This window comes from Harmonia axyridis, chromosome 2, assembly GCF_914767665.1.
Source record: "Harmonia axyridis chromosome 2, icHarAxyr1.1, whole genome shotgun sequence".
Classification (NCBI taxonomy): Eukaryota; Metazoa; Arthropoda; class Insecta; order Coleoptera; family Coccinellidae; genus Harmonia; species Harmonia axyridis.
Genome location: NC_059502.1, coordinates 8832905 through 8848097, shown reverse-complemented (window position 1 = coordinate 8848097; position 15193 = coordinate 8832905). Strand labels below are relative to the sequence as shown.

Here is a 15193-nt window from a genome sequence, read left to right as displayed (position 1 = left end):
CGTGAGTGGCGGGTATTAGGCTATTTGTTTAGAACAGTTTCAAAATAAACATACTAATAAAATCACATCCATAATAGCCTAGGTTGCAAATTGGCGTACGCACCGGTCCCACTCCAATAAAACCCCTTTCTCAAATCTAAAATACACAAAACAAACATTCCCACTAGGGCGAAAACGCCACCCCATTCGACCTAATTATTTTACCACCGGTAAATCGAGGAAGTCCATGATTGACAGCCGGAGTACCCCAAAGCCCTAACCTGATCCTCGAGCTTTTCGCTTACCTGCACTCCTCGGCCAAGACCGCCACTGCTCGTGCGCCGATCTCTTGCCGCGGTGTTCAATTCCACGCTCGCCACCTCAAGACTTCAAGCTTCACATTCGTGGGAGTTGGATTCACGCGCAACAGGTTGTTTCAGCTGTTTTCCCGGCGTTTTACAAGACCCGCTGTGTTTTTCGCGAATTTTCACCAGTTTTTGTACTTGGTTTTCTGTGATTACGGGCCTGTTCGCGTGATGACTTGTGTGCCTTACCTTGTGCGCGATGCGTTGAGTGGTTTTTGAGTTTAATGTGTTATTTTGGATTTAGAACCATGGGTTATTTGCTTTGTTTACTTGGAATACTTGGGACCATATCAGGGTTGGTGCCTTCTGGGGATGCTGTGATCGAGGAAAGAGGTGAGTTCAGGGTTTTTGGGGATGTTTTGATGGATGGTACGAGAAGAAATACTTGTTTTTTTTTGGTTTGCAAAAATTGCTAACAACTGACAAGTTTTGGATATCGAACACACTAGGTGACTGTTTTCGAATAGTAAGCTAAACTTAAATTTGAAATATTAATTTCAAATTTAGACTTTAATAATATTAAAGTCTAACAGAAACAAGAATGAAAATGAAATATAAACAAAAGGAAGAAGTGTCAACACGTACCTATGGTAAAAGAGTAGAAGATTGGAGCTGAAAATTTAAAATATCTCTGAAACCACAAAATAAATTTTAGTCGAATCAATTAGCAGAGAAATAATGTTTTTTTTTTGTGAATTTTTTTTCGGATTGTGGTTCAAAATTCAGAGCGTATAAAAAATCATATAAATCTTTAATCTCATCAACTGGCTTGACTAGAGAAGTGACATTGTTTCTAAAGTTAATCTTATAGGATAGTTATGACAGATAGATGCTGTTATTATAAGGTTACGAAGCTAGACGAAATGCCATAACACGGCTTCTTAATTTTTTAGATATCATTGATTGAGTCCTACTTTAAGATTTAGTGAAAGTTCTACTCCATTCGATGAAGTTTCCTCTATAGAGATGTTGCAGATAATTCTTGAATGTTGTATTCTTTTCTTCCACTTGATTGTAAATGTTGGGAAAAATATAGTCGGGAAAATATTAGCCGATTTTTGATTGTTTATTGCAATCTTTTTCAATTCAAATTGAACTCTTTTTTTATCATACCTGCATCAATATCCTTGCTCTACGCCTCTACATAAATACTGAAAAATGCGTGCGAAAATTTAAGATTTAAGCACGATGTGTTTTAAAAGTTGTTATAGATAATAAACACTAGTTGAAAATTCTAAATAACAGGAATTTCTGATATCAATTTCATCTCAGCATCCTCGACTGGAATTGAAATTGTAGTTGAGAGTTCTTTTTGATTTACCAACATTTTGGAATAATCTATTAGTTTTATAAGAACAACAATTGTGCAGCATATTGTCCTGATACGAAATTAATTTCAGCTTTGTTATTGAAGTTAATATGCAGGTATAACAAAAAAAGGAAGCAGCTGTGTTTTAAAGCTTTTGCAAATTCGCATGTTGCCACAAAGGTTCACTTATGCAATTGTATAATAATATACTGTTTTGGCTCTTCTAGTATAAATGTAAAAATGAGAGAGACTCTCTTCTTTGACAACAAAACCATAACCGTTACCAATTAACAATTGCTACATCCATCAGTAAAATGAATAATGTTTTTCAGTATGAAACTTACTCTTCCATACGAAACATTTTTATACCAATCCATAACCACCGCAAAATTCAGTATTAACAAGAACAACCGTTAAATAATTCAACACATCAGAAGACGTATGACCAAATTGAATGCTACAATCATGAGTGCATCAATTACAATGCACATAAAATTATTCTTACAACTCGCAATGCTGATGAAATAACAGTAAACTTCAAAGACGTCATGATCGTCTTTATTATCTGTAGAAGATAGGGCGTTGTTCTATGCTCAATGCGTAATAAGCTTGGCGCCAAGGCAATCTCAATCTGATAGGTTATAATTCTTTCAATATATGTACTTTGATTTTTTATGGAGAATGTAAGCAAACTCACCAGTCGTGTTTTTCTTTGTTAAGTTTGTCTATTTGAGTATTTAAATTGAAAATGTTTTCGAAAATTCTGACAATTCCAGAAATCACAGTTCTATGAAATTATATGGAAGTAAATCTCAGCAAGATAATATGTCCTTTTTCGAAGATTATAGAACTTTGACAATCGATGTCAAGTCCTAGATCATTGGTTGACGCCAGATGCAAAGACAAAATGTTGGCTGATGATCATCATAGAACGTATCTAATTGAGATCTAATGGCGAAATGGAGAACACTAAACAAGCTCAAACACCACATAAGTGTAGAGGAAAAGTGTATCGAATTAGCAACAGAATGATTTTCCACAAATTCTCCAAGTGGTCTTTTCAAAAGATCAATCTGCTAGACAATGAATAATCTTGTTAATTCATACCTAGCACCTCTAATGATTAAATCTTCGTTAAACAGCAATAAATTTTCTTTCGTTGAGTGATCAGAACTTTATCTAAAATTCAATGCGATAATATTCTTGTATTGTGCTATAGGTTCAATGTTACCTTCCAAAACTCGACAAGTACTGGTTTGGTGCCTTGTAAGTCTCTAGAATACGAAAACTACACCATGCGACGTAACATTGGTGTTCAAACACCGTGAAGTACACGGATATAATGGTATGCGGTTTCTTTGAGTGGTAAACCGCAAATATGAAGAATAAAGAATGTGTTCGAACACGATTTTGTTATTTTCGGACTCTAAATGGATTTTTTTTTCGATTATATGGGATTGTTACTCCTCAGGTGATCATCATAAAAGTTTTCCAGTAGATTTTGGTTTATTATATATTTTCAATTATGATCTGTTGAAGTCCTGACGAAAACGTATTTAGAATCTTATAAAAAACATTGTATCGATGTATGTTCCAGTAGGTGATTTGAGTGACGTTTAAATCAGAGTACGTCTGCATCTCACATACATAGAGGGAGCAACTGTCATTTTCAGTAAGCAAATTTTGTCCCAATATGAACAACAAATTTGACATGAAGCGCGCGGATATGAAAACATATCAATGATACGATACTTCACTCAATTCGCGTGTTTCCCAACAAAGAACGCACTTCTTATGTCCCATAGTCAATCAACGTTTCATATTAACTCAAAATATATTGAAATGAATACCTAAATATATCATAAATTCAGAAAACAAACATCAAGCGCGCCAAACGACGTGAAACAACCGATTACACTAGAAGGGCAAAAGTTGCCAAACCTTGGATTTCAGCAGAAAATAATAAATATTCTGCTTATTGTAAATTCGACAATCAGGAAAAATATCTGATTCCAAATATTCAAATTTGCATATTCAATCGGGAATTACTCAAATAAATATATTTCATTCAATATAATATACATACATACATATCCGACAACTTAATCTTACCATTTTGGGGACATGTAAAAATGGCTCATACTCCCTCTATCTATGTTTATTACTCTATGGTGTGTCTACATCGAAACATCAAATTCTACAGAATCCTGTAACAATGAAGCTGGGTCTTCACAACTTGCATAAACCATATCTATCATAATCATCTATTCTAATCCGAAGATCAGAGCTCAAAGTTCTAATCTGTTGCGAAAATGAAAGTGTTCAAATTGTCTTTAAGTATGTCTTGGAAGACCCTCAAAACTTCAAGTCAATTTCACGCTCATTTTCAAGCGTTGAGCAGGAAATTGAATTCTTGTAAGCCACCATTCTTGATAGTTTAATTAACATCAAATTTTCCCTGAATCCAACATCATTGATGAGACTGGTATTAGTTCTTAGAACATTCGGTCATCTTATAAAAATATTGAGATCATGTGCAACCAAATTGATCGAGCAATAAGACGTATGTTTTTCTTATTATCTTCTGCTTCACGTCATGAATTATAAACTGAATACCAGAGCAGAGATAAAGGAATAATTCATATTCTCTGGTTATTGGACTGTTCGCTCTATGCTATACAGAACGTTGTGACATTGCTGTTTATTCCCATCTGTCTCGAAAACCATATGTCATACGCTAGTATTTATGTTATTTCCCGTATCATCTGCTATATATCATAAGGGAGCTGTAAAGCTTTCAGTATTAGAAACATTCCGAGTAGTTCCACAGTTTCTTTATCGATAAGGAATTGTTAGATTCAGCTTTCAATTTTTTGACTGAATTTTTTTTTAGGTATGGACAGAATTGTACCTTATTGTTCGAAAACATTTACAGCTCAAAATTTGAACAACATAGACAACCTGACGAAATTATATTAAGCTCTGTTTGTTTTAATTTATAGCTTAATCGAACTAATACAAATCAGTCGAACACATAGTGAGCCTTGTCAGATGTTACCATGACGTTTTGTTGACATATAACATCTGGGGGATAATTGGCAATCCTGAAGTCAATAAATCATCCCAGATCAACTATTCAACCCCATAAAACCGCAGAAACTGCTTCGAAATTAAGTGCTTGAAGGAAACCCTTGAATACAAACATCAACACCAGAAGAAATATATCGTAAAACTATATTGAAACCACACTCAACACGAATTTATTGGCCATAAACGGACCGAAGTCATAAAGACGACGTACAAAATCATCTCGAGTGCCGATCAGTCGAAATGTACCAGGTTTTTTACCATAATTTGACCCTCCCTTTAACTTTGTTACTAAAGGAGGAACAAAAAAATGTTTTCTCAAAAGTTTCACGAAATCGAATAGTGTGATTCAAAATGGCCTTTTTTGAGTTATCTAGTTGGTAACGATATATGACATACGTTTGTCATTGAATGAAACTATTCATCGGATATGCACTACACAGAAGCGAAAAAATTTGAAATATTTTCACTTTATGTGGAGAAAAATAAATATAAGACAGCTACAAGGAGAGAATATATGGAATTGCATCCAAATTATCCAAATCCAATTTATAGTGAAAAACGTATGTCTTATCGTTGCCAACTCAAAAATGGGCATTTTGAGTTATCGCAGGCTACCACTTAAAAGTGATTACTGAGCATGCCAGGTGGTTCTTAAAACTTGAAACTCTCTGGTACTCAGAATAAGAGACATACACCAAACATATGTTATATATTCGAATTCAGAGGAAAAAGAGCTAGTCTGCTATAGAAAAATATACAGGGTGTTTCATTTGAAAAAATGAAGTTGCAATCAATATTTTGCCCACTCTGTATTTATTTCGTTTTGTGAAATCATTTTGAAAAACACTAGCCGATTTCGTGAAACTTTTGTATAAAACATTTTTCTATACCTCTTTTAGTAACAAAGTTAAAGGGGGGGTCAAATTATGGTGAAAAACCCGGTACCAAATATTTATTATGGTCAGTCTATACTATAGGAACCGAGGTGGAACCAACTTCTTGAAATTCATCCTGTTCTAACCGGGGCCGTAATTATATCAGCAATTTTTTATGCTTGCCCTCGACGCGTTGTAAATCTATCATGATCGTTCTTGATTAACTAGTGATTTAATACCAAGTATGTTTCCTTGAAGCACTAATTGAAATAATTCGAATCGATTCCGTTGTTATTTGAGAAAATAGTTATTTGTTTAGCAGATGCTGGGAGTGAATCATAGTTTTTTAAGGACTTGATATGAGACGTATGACTGTACTTGTGTAGTTTCATGTGTAGAAGGGTCTTACTCATGGTCAATTTGGATATAAGATACTTAGCAGTTATCATAAACATGCAACACATTCATGGTGATATTATTTCAGTATTGGAAGCAAAAAGAAATAATCAATTTAATATGGAATTGAAATTCTCATTATTTTTACGAAATCTCTACCCACAAGAATTCATTCTCACTGAAATATATTAGTTTTTAATATTTTTATATTTTGCTTGAATTTTCTATGGTTTTGATGATGACATGAATGCGAAATTTTGTACGAAGCTTGAAGTGGTTACTTTTCATTTAGGTACTTGCAAAATCTCGAACCGCGGGTTTTGTAGTTACTTAGTAGTTACTATAAGGTCCGAGATTAGGTCATTTTTGTCGATATTCTACCCGAATATTCTATGGTTCTGATGAAATTCTCACGAAACTCGAAATTGTTGCTTTATATTTACTTGCAGCATCTCAACCCAGTGGTATTATATATCTTGACATTGTAGAATATTTCATTTTAATTAATAAAATATATAAAAAAATAAATCTGTTGTCACTGAAAGAATTGATTCTGAAAATTCCTCAGAGTAATAAACATAGATAGAGGGAGGATAGGTCATTTTCAGTAAGCCCATTTTGTCCCCAACATAAACTATCAAATTTGACATGAAGCGCATGGAAATGAAAACATATCACTGATACGATATTTCACTCAATTCTTATGTCCCATAGTGAATCAACGTTTCATATCAACCCAAAATATATTGAGATGAATACCTAAATATATCAGAAATTCAGATAATAAACTTCAAGCGCGCCAAACGACGTGAAACAACCGATGACACCAGGAGAGCGAATATTGCCAAACCTTGGATTTCAGCAGGTAGATACAGAAAATAATAAATATTTTGCATATTATAAATTCGACAATCAGGAAAAATATCGTATTCCAAATATTCAAATTTGCATTTTTAATCGGCAATCAGTCGAATGAATATATCTCATTTGATATAATATGCATTCAAAACGATATAGTAAAATTGTGGATTTAAAAATATATCACAATCCGACAACGTAATCTAACCATGTTGGGGACATGAAAAAATTGATATATATATGTTTATTACTCTAAAGAAAATCCTGATTGAAATTTATATGGTTTTTATGACGCTATTAACACGAAATTTTCCAAGAAACTTCGAATTGTTGTGGTCACCGACATATTGAGTAATTTTCTTTCGATTTTTTTCAATTTAATTAACAGGAATTATGTCCATTAATGAACTCAACGGTGACATTCATCAATTTGCTGCTTTTTTCTGCGAACGGCATTAAAACAATGGATTCGAGAAATATTCTTAAAAAAATTCACTAAATTTTCTAGAATTTTTTTCAGTTCAGTAACCCCCGAAAGTCCTTAAAAAACGTATAAAAATAATCAAGATATCGAGGCTCCGCAGCCCTAAATCAAGCCGGACACATCTAAGGCGCCTCAGACGATGTAATCCAAAAAAGTAGGAGATCATCACGATCCAGACTTATGCAGACGTAGTCATCAGCCTCTGAATTCCGGACCATTGAAATGTTAATTCCGGTCTTATCCTTTCTTTTTGAACAATTTGTAAACAACGAGCACGACTCGAGTCTATCACTGTTAAGAGAGCCGGCACTTTTGTCGTCGTCAAAAGTGAATAGAGAAAAGATTCAAAACGGCTTTTGTTGATGCCTTCTATAGATAATAATTATTTAAACGGAGCTTGAAGCTACTGGAATTATTTTGCCGGTTTCCGGTTGAAGGAAACTGTGAAGAGAGGTTTTGGTTTTCGGATCCAGTGGATGACTCTGCTTCTGCCGCATTGGATGTCGTCTGGGGTATCATATTTTCTTTTATAACTGTTGTTGTACCGCGGTAATCGAATATATTATGAGAGTTTACTCGAAACACCAGAAGATCAGGTATGTAAAGGGTTTTCTAATAAGAAATTTCATTTTGATATTGAAAAGAACGAGTACTTTAAAAAAAACCAATGGATGTTTATTTCATTGTAAAGAGGAAGGTATGCCATCATACGATATCAGCCAAATGGCCTTTTTCAAGAAGTTTTCCATGACAAATTCGTATATTTTCACGAAATTCATCTTTAAGGACTTGATTCGATTGTGAGGCATTGGTATGTACCTTATTTTCCACGTAGCCCCCAAAAAAGTCCAAAGGTGTCAAATTACAAGATCTCGGTGGCCAATTGTGAGCATCCTTTCGAGAAATAAGAAGTTTTTTTGCAAAATTGCGATTGTTTCGTTGCTTGCGTGTCACGTAGCGCCGTCTTATATTAACTGCACTTCAAAAGCCATAAGACCTTATATATGATGTAATGTCGTTTGTGAAATGTCTTATTTCCAAGATAGATGAGGAATCGTAAAACCAGGGTTTTCGTTAACACTACGGGCTGCAACAGCAATATTCTCAGTTATTTTCGAACAACGCAAACGGTTTCGATTTATCACATCACTAACTTGTCCCAACAACTCAAATATCACAACCAGCTTCAGTTTTACCGGCTAAAAAGGTGCTTCACGTTTTGCGGACGGTGATTTCAAAATTTTCACCATTCTATAGTAAATTTTAACAATTTCGTTTGCGTTGTTGAAGCCCGTATCTTCTATTCTTAGTAGTGGCGTAGTCTTTACTTGTCAAATGTCAGGAGACGACAGCTTCAAAAGTGACAGCTGAACAGAGCATCCTTGTTTGCTTTATGAACTGAAACCAAAATTTGATATTCGTAGCATCGTCAAAACCATAAAAAAATTCATAAGAAATTTCGAAAAATATTTGATATTTCAACGACAATAGTTGATACCGAGTTGAAATTTTCACAGTAGATGTCTAGAACAATTTGATGCGAAATTTCAAGGATTCCCTAATATAGGTAGATAAAGTATAAAACAACAGCGATATCTTAAGAAATCACATGTCATATAACTACAAGTAAAGTGATTCTGAATGAAAAATAATGACAGTTTGCTAAACAGGGTGGCCACACATCCGACCCAAAGAAATTTGGATAAGGGTCAAAATCACCTGAAAATCAAATTTGAATGACATTATATGATATATCGTTGAATTCAGCGTTAAAAGTTATTTCGAAAAGTGTTATGAAATATACAGGTCCGTATTGAAAAAAATGAGGTTGAGGGTGGCCCAGAGAGCACGAAACGTTGGATACGAAATCTGATTACGTCAAATTGAGAACAATTTATTGTCGAATAAAAAATTCCTGTAACATTTTTTGATAATATTTGAAATAAAGTGGGAAAGAAAGAAAAATCACAAAGGCAGAATTTACTTTTTTATGATATCTCAATAACCGGCCCCGATAATCTCTATTTGTTTGAACTGCTTGATAATGCTTCTATGCATGCAACTTTTTCTCCATTTGACCGACCTTCTAACCCTTATGGTTTGAAAGTTACCAATACAATCCCATTGAAAAAGTGGCCACCCTGTATAGCAAACTGTACCTAATTATTTTTTCATGTATTCATTCCCTGAAGTTTATCGCCCTAATTCCCTAAATATGTTACTACGCCTGAACTGGTTTCTCTAATTTTCGGCTACAATCTTGCATTATATCACCTATTCGATCAATATCCTTCACAGTGCAACATTCTATGCAATTTTTCACCAATCCCCCTCGATTACATCATCATCTGATTTCTTTCCATGTCACAGTTCGTGCCTAGCTCGCTTTACCGATACCAGATGTGAAGAAATGCCACGGATCCATTCGTTCTTGTCATCTGTCACTTCCCGAGTTTCCCAAGTATCTCTTACGGTCATCGCGAGCCAGCTACTCTATACCACTACTCCTTTTTTGTCAAACTAACATTCGCCTCAATTCTTCGACCTAACAGCCAGTTTGCGTTTTAGCGAAGAGCGAGGTCAACAAACCGAACCATAGACGGAGAGACTTTTGCAAACTAGTATCAGAGTGTGCTGCCGTGGATATTCAACAATGCGAGAATAATAATTCTTGTCATTTCTGCTTGGAGAAGAACGCCCTCGTGGGAGGATTTGGTTCCGCTGATTTTGCAATGGATTTATGATGACGATGGTGATTTTTTCACTGAAATGACGCAGCTATGTTGAACAGGAAGTATATTGTTCGAGAAAAAATTTGAGAAAAGTTTTTGCGTACTAGATTCGCATAAATTTCAAAACCGTTATGATATAGTCTTCAATAATAGAAATGATACGGTTTCAAAAGGTTTTAATGGCAACACTGTATTATTTTTTGACATTTCTTATGTCATTCTTTAGTAGGTTATGCTATTTAAACATACACTGTGTCCGTAAAGTATGGAACAAAGTCATTTTTAGCTGAACAGACCATTTTACGAAATAACCCCGAAACACGTCGATTTTTTATTTTAATTTACCGTATTTTAAAATAATAATCTAATATACAGGGTGAATTACTTTCGAGTAATGATGTCACCGTCATTTTTTTTAAATGGAACACCCTTATTGTGTCTCAATTTTTTTCCGATTACTCTAGCTGAGCTGATTCCAAAAATGTATCACATGTTGATTCAAATTGGTACAGGTTGGACAAAAATACAATAGTATTGTGTGTGCTCATAAAGTAACGCGTAACATTCTTCATTAGTTAAATTAACAATATTATCGAAAATACTTATTGTCTAGCGGCAATTGGTTTGAATGTAACGGCCTGTAGTTTGTTACATTTTTAGATTAATAAAAATGAGATGTTTCCAAACATATTCAGTCTAGCAGACAGAATATGGAAGGAATTATTTCTTATTTTTATACATTTTCATTGATCTAAAAATGAAACAAACTACAGAGTGTTACATTCAAACCAATTGTCGCTAGACAATAAGTATTTTTTATAATATTGTTAATTCAACTAATGAAGAATGTTACGCGTTACTTCATGAGCACACACAAAACTATTGTATTTTTGTCCACCCTGTACCAATTGGAATCAAGATGTGATACATTTTTGGAATCAGCTCAGCTAGAGTAATCGGAAAATTGAGACAAAATGGGGGTGTTCCAATGAAGAAAAATTACGGTGACTTCATTACTCGAAAGTGATTCACCCTGTATATTAGATTATTATTTTAAAATACGATAAATTAAAATAAAAAATCGACATGTTTCAGGATTATTTCTTAAAATGTTCTGTTTAGCTAAAAATGAATTTGTTCCATACTTTACGGACACAGTGCAGAAATATACACGCTTCATATCGTTTACAAATAGTTGAATTGTTTTATCAAAATCAGTGTTCATTTGTGAATACTGAGAGAAATTTAGGAAGAATTCATGGACATCATGTGCCTTTTTGATCATTTAGTATTGCCTATTTTACATGCATACAATACACAATAAAGTTACACACCTCATATGTATTTATCTCATAGACTATAATGAATTTTGAGTGCCAATAAACTTATCAAAAACTCTTGATTAGTTATCAATAGTCTCATAAAAGTGACAAGCCATCAGACAGGATAGCGGAGGCTGCAGTTCCTGTTGAAATACAGCTCTTATTATGATACAATACAGATGCAATTCTAAATCATAAAACAATTACAAAAGTTTCCTAAAATAATTTGAATATTCGGAAATCTGATGATCTCATACTCAGTACAAAATTTCCTGCCTGAAAGAAATTAAAATACGATGATTCTCGCTCTGAGAATACAGCTCGTTCCGTACTCAGGTCATGAGGGCAAGTTGGTTCAGAGATCAATTATCTCAGAATGTGGCCGTCATCTGTTTGCTTTGCTTGAACGCACCAATGGTTAATTTAAGTTGTGAGAGGAGTCCATTTTGTTGGGAAATAAGTCGCCAAAACAATCGATTGGCGATTGAGGTTAGTTTTGTTTTTCTAGACGGTTGGATTTGAAAATCGTTTTGCAGGGTAATGAATTGGTAGATCAAACATAGGAGCAGAATATTTGTTAGAATATAATACAATTAGTAAGTGTGTTGGAAGAAGATGACAGAGTGGGTTAGATTTTTCAACGCTTCTGAGCGCTTGTTTCAGGGGAAGAGCAAATATCTGAAATTTTATCTGATCAAAATAAAGATAAACGCTTCTAATTTCCATAGATACACATACAGTCATGAATGTCATTGATAAAGACGAAATCGAAGTTCCTCTTGAAGATTTTTACTACAATAACAAGAATTGGCAGGATCATTGGGAGTGACGCAACAAGCCATTTCAAAAGGCCTGAAAGTAATGGAAATGATTCAGGAACAAGGAAATTGGGTGCCATAAGAGTTGAAGCCGAGAGATGTTGAACGGCGTTCGCTTGCTTGTGAAAAGCTGCTTGCAAGGCAAAGACGGAAGGGATTTCAACCTCGTATTGTGACTGGAGACGAAAAATGGGTTCATTTCGATAATTACAAGCGCAGAAAATCATAGGGATTTCCCGGCCAAGCTTCCACGTAGACGGCCAAACCGAATATTCACGGTTCCAAGGTCAGTATTTGGTGGGACCAGCTCGGCGTAGTGTATTATGAGTTGTTAAAACCGACTGAAACAATCACAGGCGATCGTTATCGAACGCAATTAATACGTTTGAGCTGGGCATTGAGAGACAAACGGCTGCAATACAACGAGACACATGATAAAGTGATTTTACAGAATAACAATGCTCGACTTCATGTTGCGAAAGTGGTCAAGACATACTTGGAAACGTTGAAATGGGAATTCCTACCCCACCCGCCGTATTCTCCAGACGTTGCTCCCTCGGAATATCGATCAATGATAGACGGCCTGGCTGACCAGCACTTCCGGTCTTATGAAGAAGTAAAAATTGGATCGCTTCATTTTTTTTATATTTATAATAAACGTAATTCAGTGGTAATAATAACATTCCAATATGATATCTGTTCATGGAATAAAACTTTTTAAATCACATATACATTTCCCAAACAACTAACTTTCTCTGAGGATCAATGGGAAGTATGCCAGAACTTTCTTCCATGGATCTATGGCAATTGGTAAATATGGAACTGACTTGCATTTCTCACGTGGAAAATAAATGTAGGAACAACCTTGTTGGAAACGGTCATCAGCGTTGCACATATTAATGCTGTAATACGACGTATAATATTATTATGAATGTGAGTTCATTCAATTAACTCATTTATTAACTTACAAAGTAAGTAGAGCAAAAACGTTCTCATTGGAACCTTTTGTTTACCGTGTTGTTCGAATTATCGTGAAGATTATCGCATTTTTCATAAAGAAGAAAGTTGATTGTAAAACAAGCACATCATAAAATTCGAATATTTCCGAAAGACCAACGAAAATGTTATTGATTTTGGTTCATATTTTTCTTCTAGGGATCAAATGATGAAAGATCAGCTAAATAATCAATTTAATAGATGTTTTGAAGTTATTTGCAACTGTAGTTTTCATTTAGAACTCTTCACTTCCACCAAAATCAATTTATAAATTCACAGAAAATTCTTGATTATTTTTATCAGTTACATTCCATTGATTTTGTTGAATATGGTTCAATAATGGACACACTAGGGATAACTTCTATAATTTCTGAATAGTGAAATACCTTAGATAAACAGGAAAATGATTTCGTTGGAATTCCATTATACTATTTTCTTCAAGCAAGTCTGAAACCTATCGATACTTTGATATATTCGAATACGGACCTGAATCTGGATAAAATTGTTAATATTCTATGAAATCTATGCTTTAATTCGAGTGACCACTCACATACGGGTCCGCCAGTCCAATTTACACCATTAAATGAAGCGTCCAATGATACATTTATTTTTATTCTAATTTGTGAAATTTTTCATCTCTTGTATTAGAACAACATCAATCATCTGAATCTTGTTACTTTCCCCCATTCTTGGAACATAATATGAGTTATGTTATTACATAAATAAGCCTTATTTGAAGTAGATATTCGATCGAATCAAACATAGGGGCAGGGGCTCACACCTTATAATTACCAAATCATAAACAACTTATTTATGGTAATGATAACTACACTTCAACACAATTTTAACTTGTACCTTCAAGTAATGTCAGGTTTTAATGTAGGTACATAATATTTTGTGATTAAATGTGAATTATTCATTTTATGATTACATATTTCTTTTGTGGCATCAATTTTAAATGGTTCTGGCAATTATTTTACATCTAAATTTTTTGGGTTTGATGAAAATTTTAGCAAAAAAACTAAATTCATTGCGAATTGTGAAATCCAATAGGCTTATTATTTTTGGTTTGGAATTTCTCATTGCGTCAATGGTGGAACAGCCTGCATATCAATTTAAAACATTGATAAAATGACCTTTTAACAATATAAGGTATATAAAGGGTGTTTTTTTTAGAGCTATAGAACTTTGAATTGCAATAAAACAACGATGGATTATTCGATTGACATGAATTTTATTTATCCGCAAGATGATCTTGTAGCATTACATTTTAAATATGATTTCTGGCATATGACCGCCATGGCTGGCTCGGATGTAGTCCAATCTGGACGTCCAATTTTCGATGACTTTTTCCAATATTTTTGGCCGTAAATCGGCAATAACACGGCGAATGTTGTCTTCCAAATGGTCAAGGGTTTGTGGCTTATTCGCATAGACCAATGACTTTACATTACAGAAAGTAGTCTAGCGGTGTTAAATCACAAGATCTTGGAGGCCAATTCACAGGTCCAAAACGTGAAATTAGACAGTCACCAAACGTGTCTTTCAATGAATCGATTGTGGCACGAGCTGTGTGACATGTTGCGCCGTCTTGTTGGAACCACAGCTCCTGGACATCATGGTTGTTCAATTCAGGAATGAAAAAGTTAGTAATCATGGCTCTATACCGATCACCATTGACTGTAACGTTCTGGCCATCATCGTTTTTGAAGAAGTACGGACCAATGATTCCACCAGCCCATAAAGCTCACCAAACAGTCAGATTTTCTGGAAGTAACGGTGTTTCGACAGACACTTGAGGATTAGCTTCACTCCAAATGCGGCAGTTTTGTTTGTTGACGTAGCCATTCAACCAGTAGTGCGCTTCATCGCTAAACAAAATAAAATGGACGTAGTGCGCGATACGTATTCCGCACAGAACCATTATTTTCGAAATAAAATTGCACTATTTGCAAGCGTTGTTCAGGCG

At 34.5% G+C, this 15193-nt stretch overlaps 1 protein-coding gene across 1 annotated transcript in view; it reads left to right on the top strand.

The window, feature by feature from the left end:
• The first annotated feature begins 357 nt into the window (after positions 1 to 357).
• The window catches only part of LOC123674227 (epidermal growth factor receptor), a 160130-nt gene continuing 145294 nt past the window's right edge, over positions 358 to 15193 (top strand). Inside the window, exon 1 of the mRNA XM_045609154.1 lies at positions 358 to 677. Within this exon, the coding sequence (XP_045465110.1) occupies positions 569 to 677 (109 nt within the window). The 5' untranslated portion in view covers positions 358 to 568. The remainder of the gene's footprint in view (positions 678 to 15193) is intronic.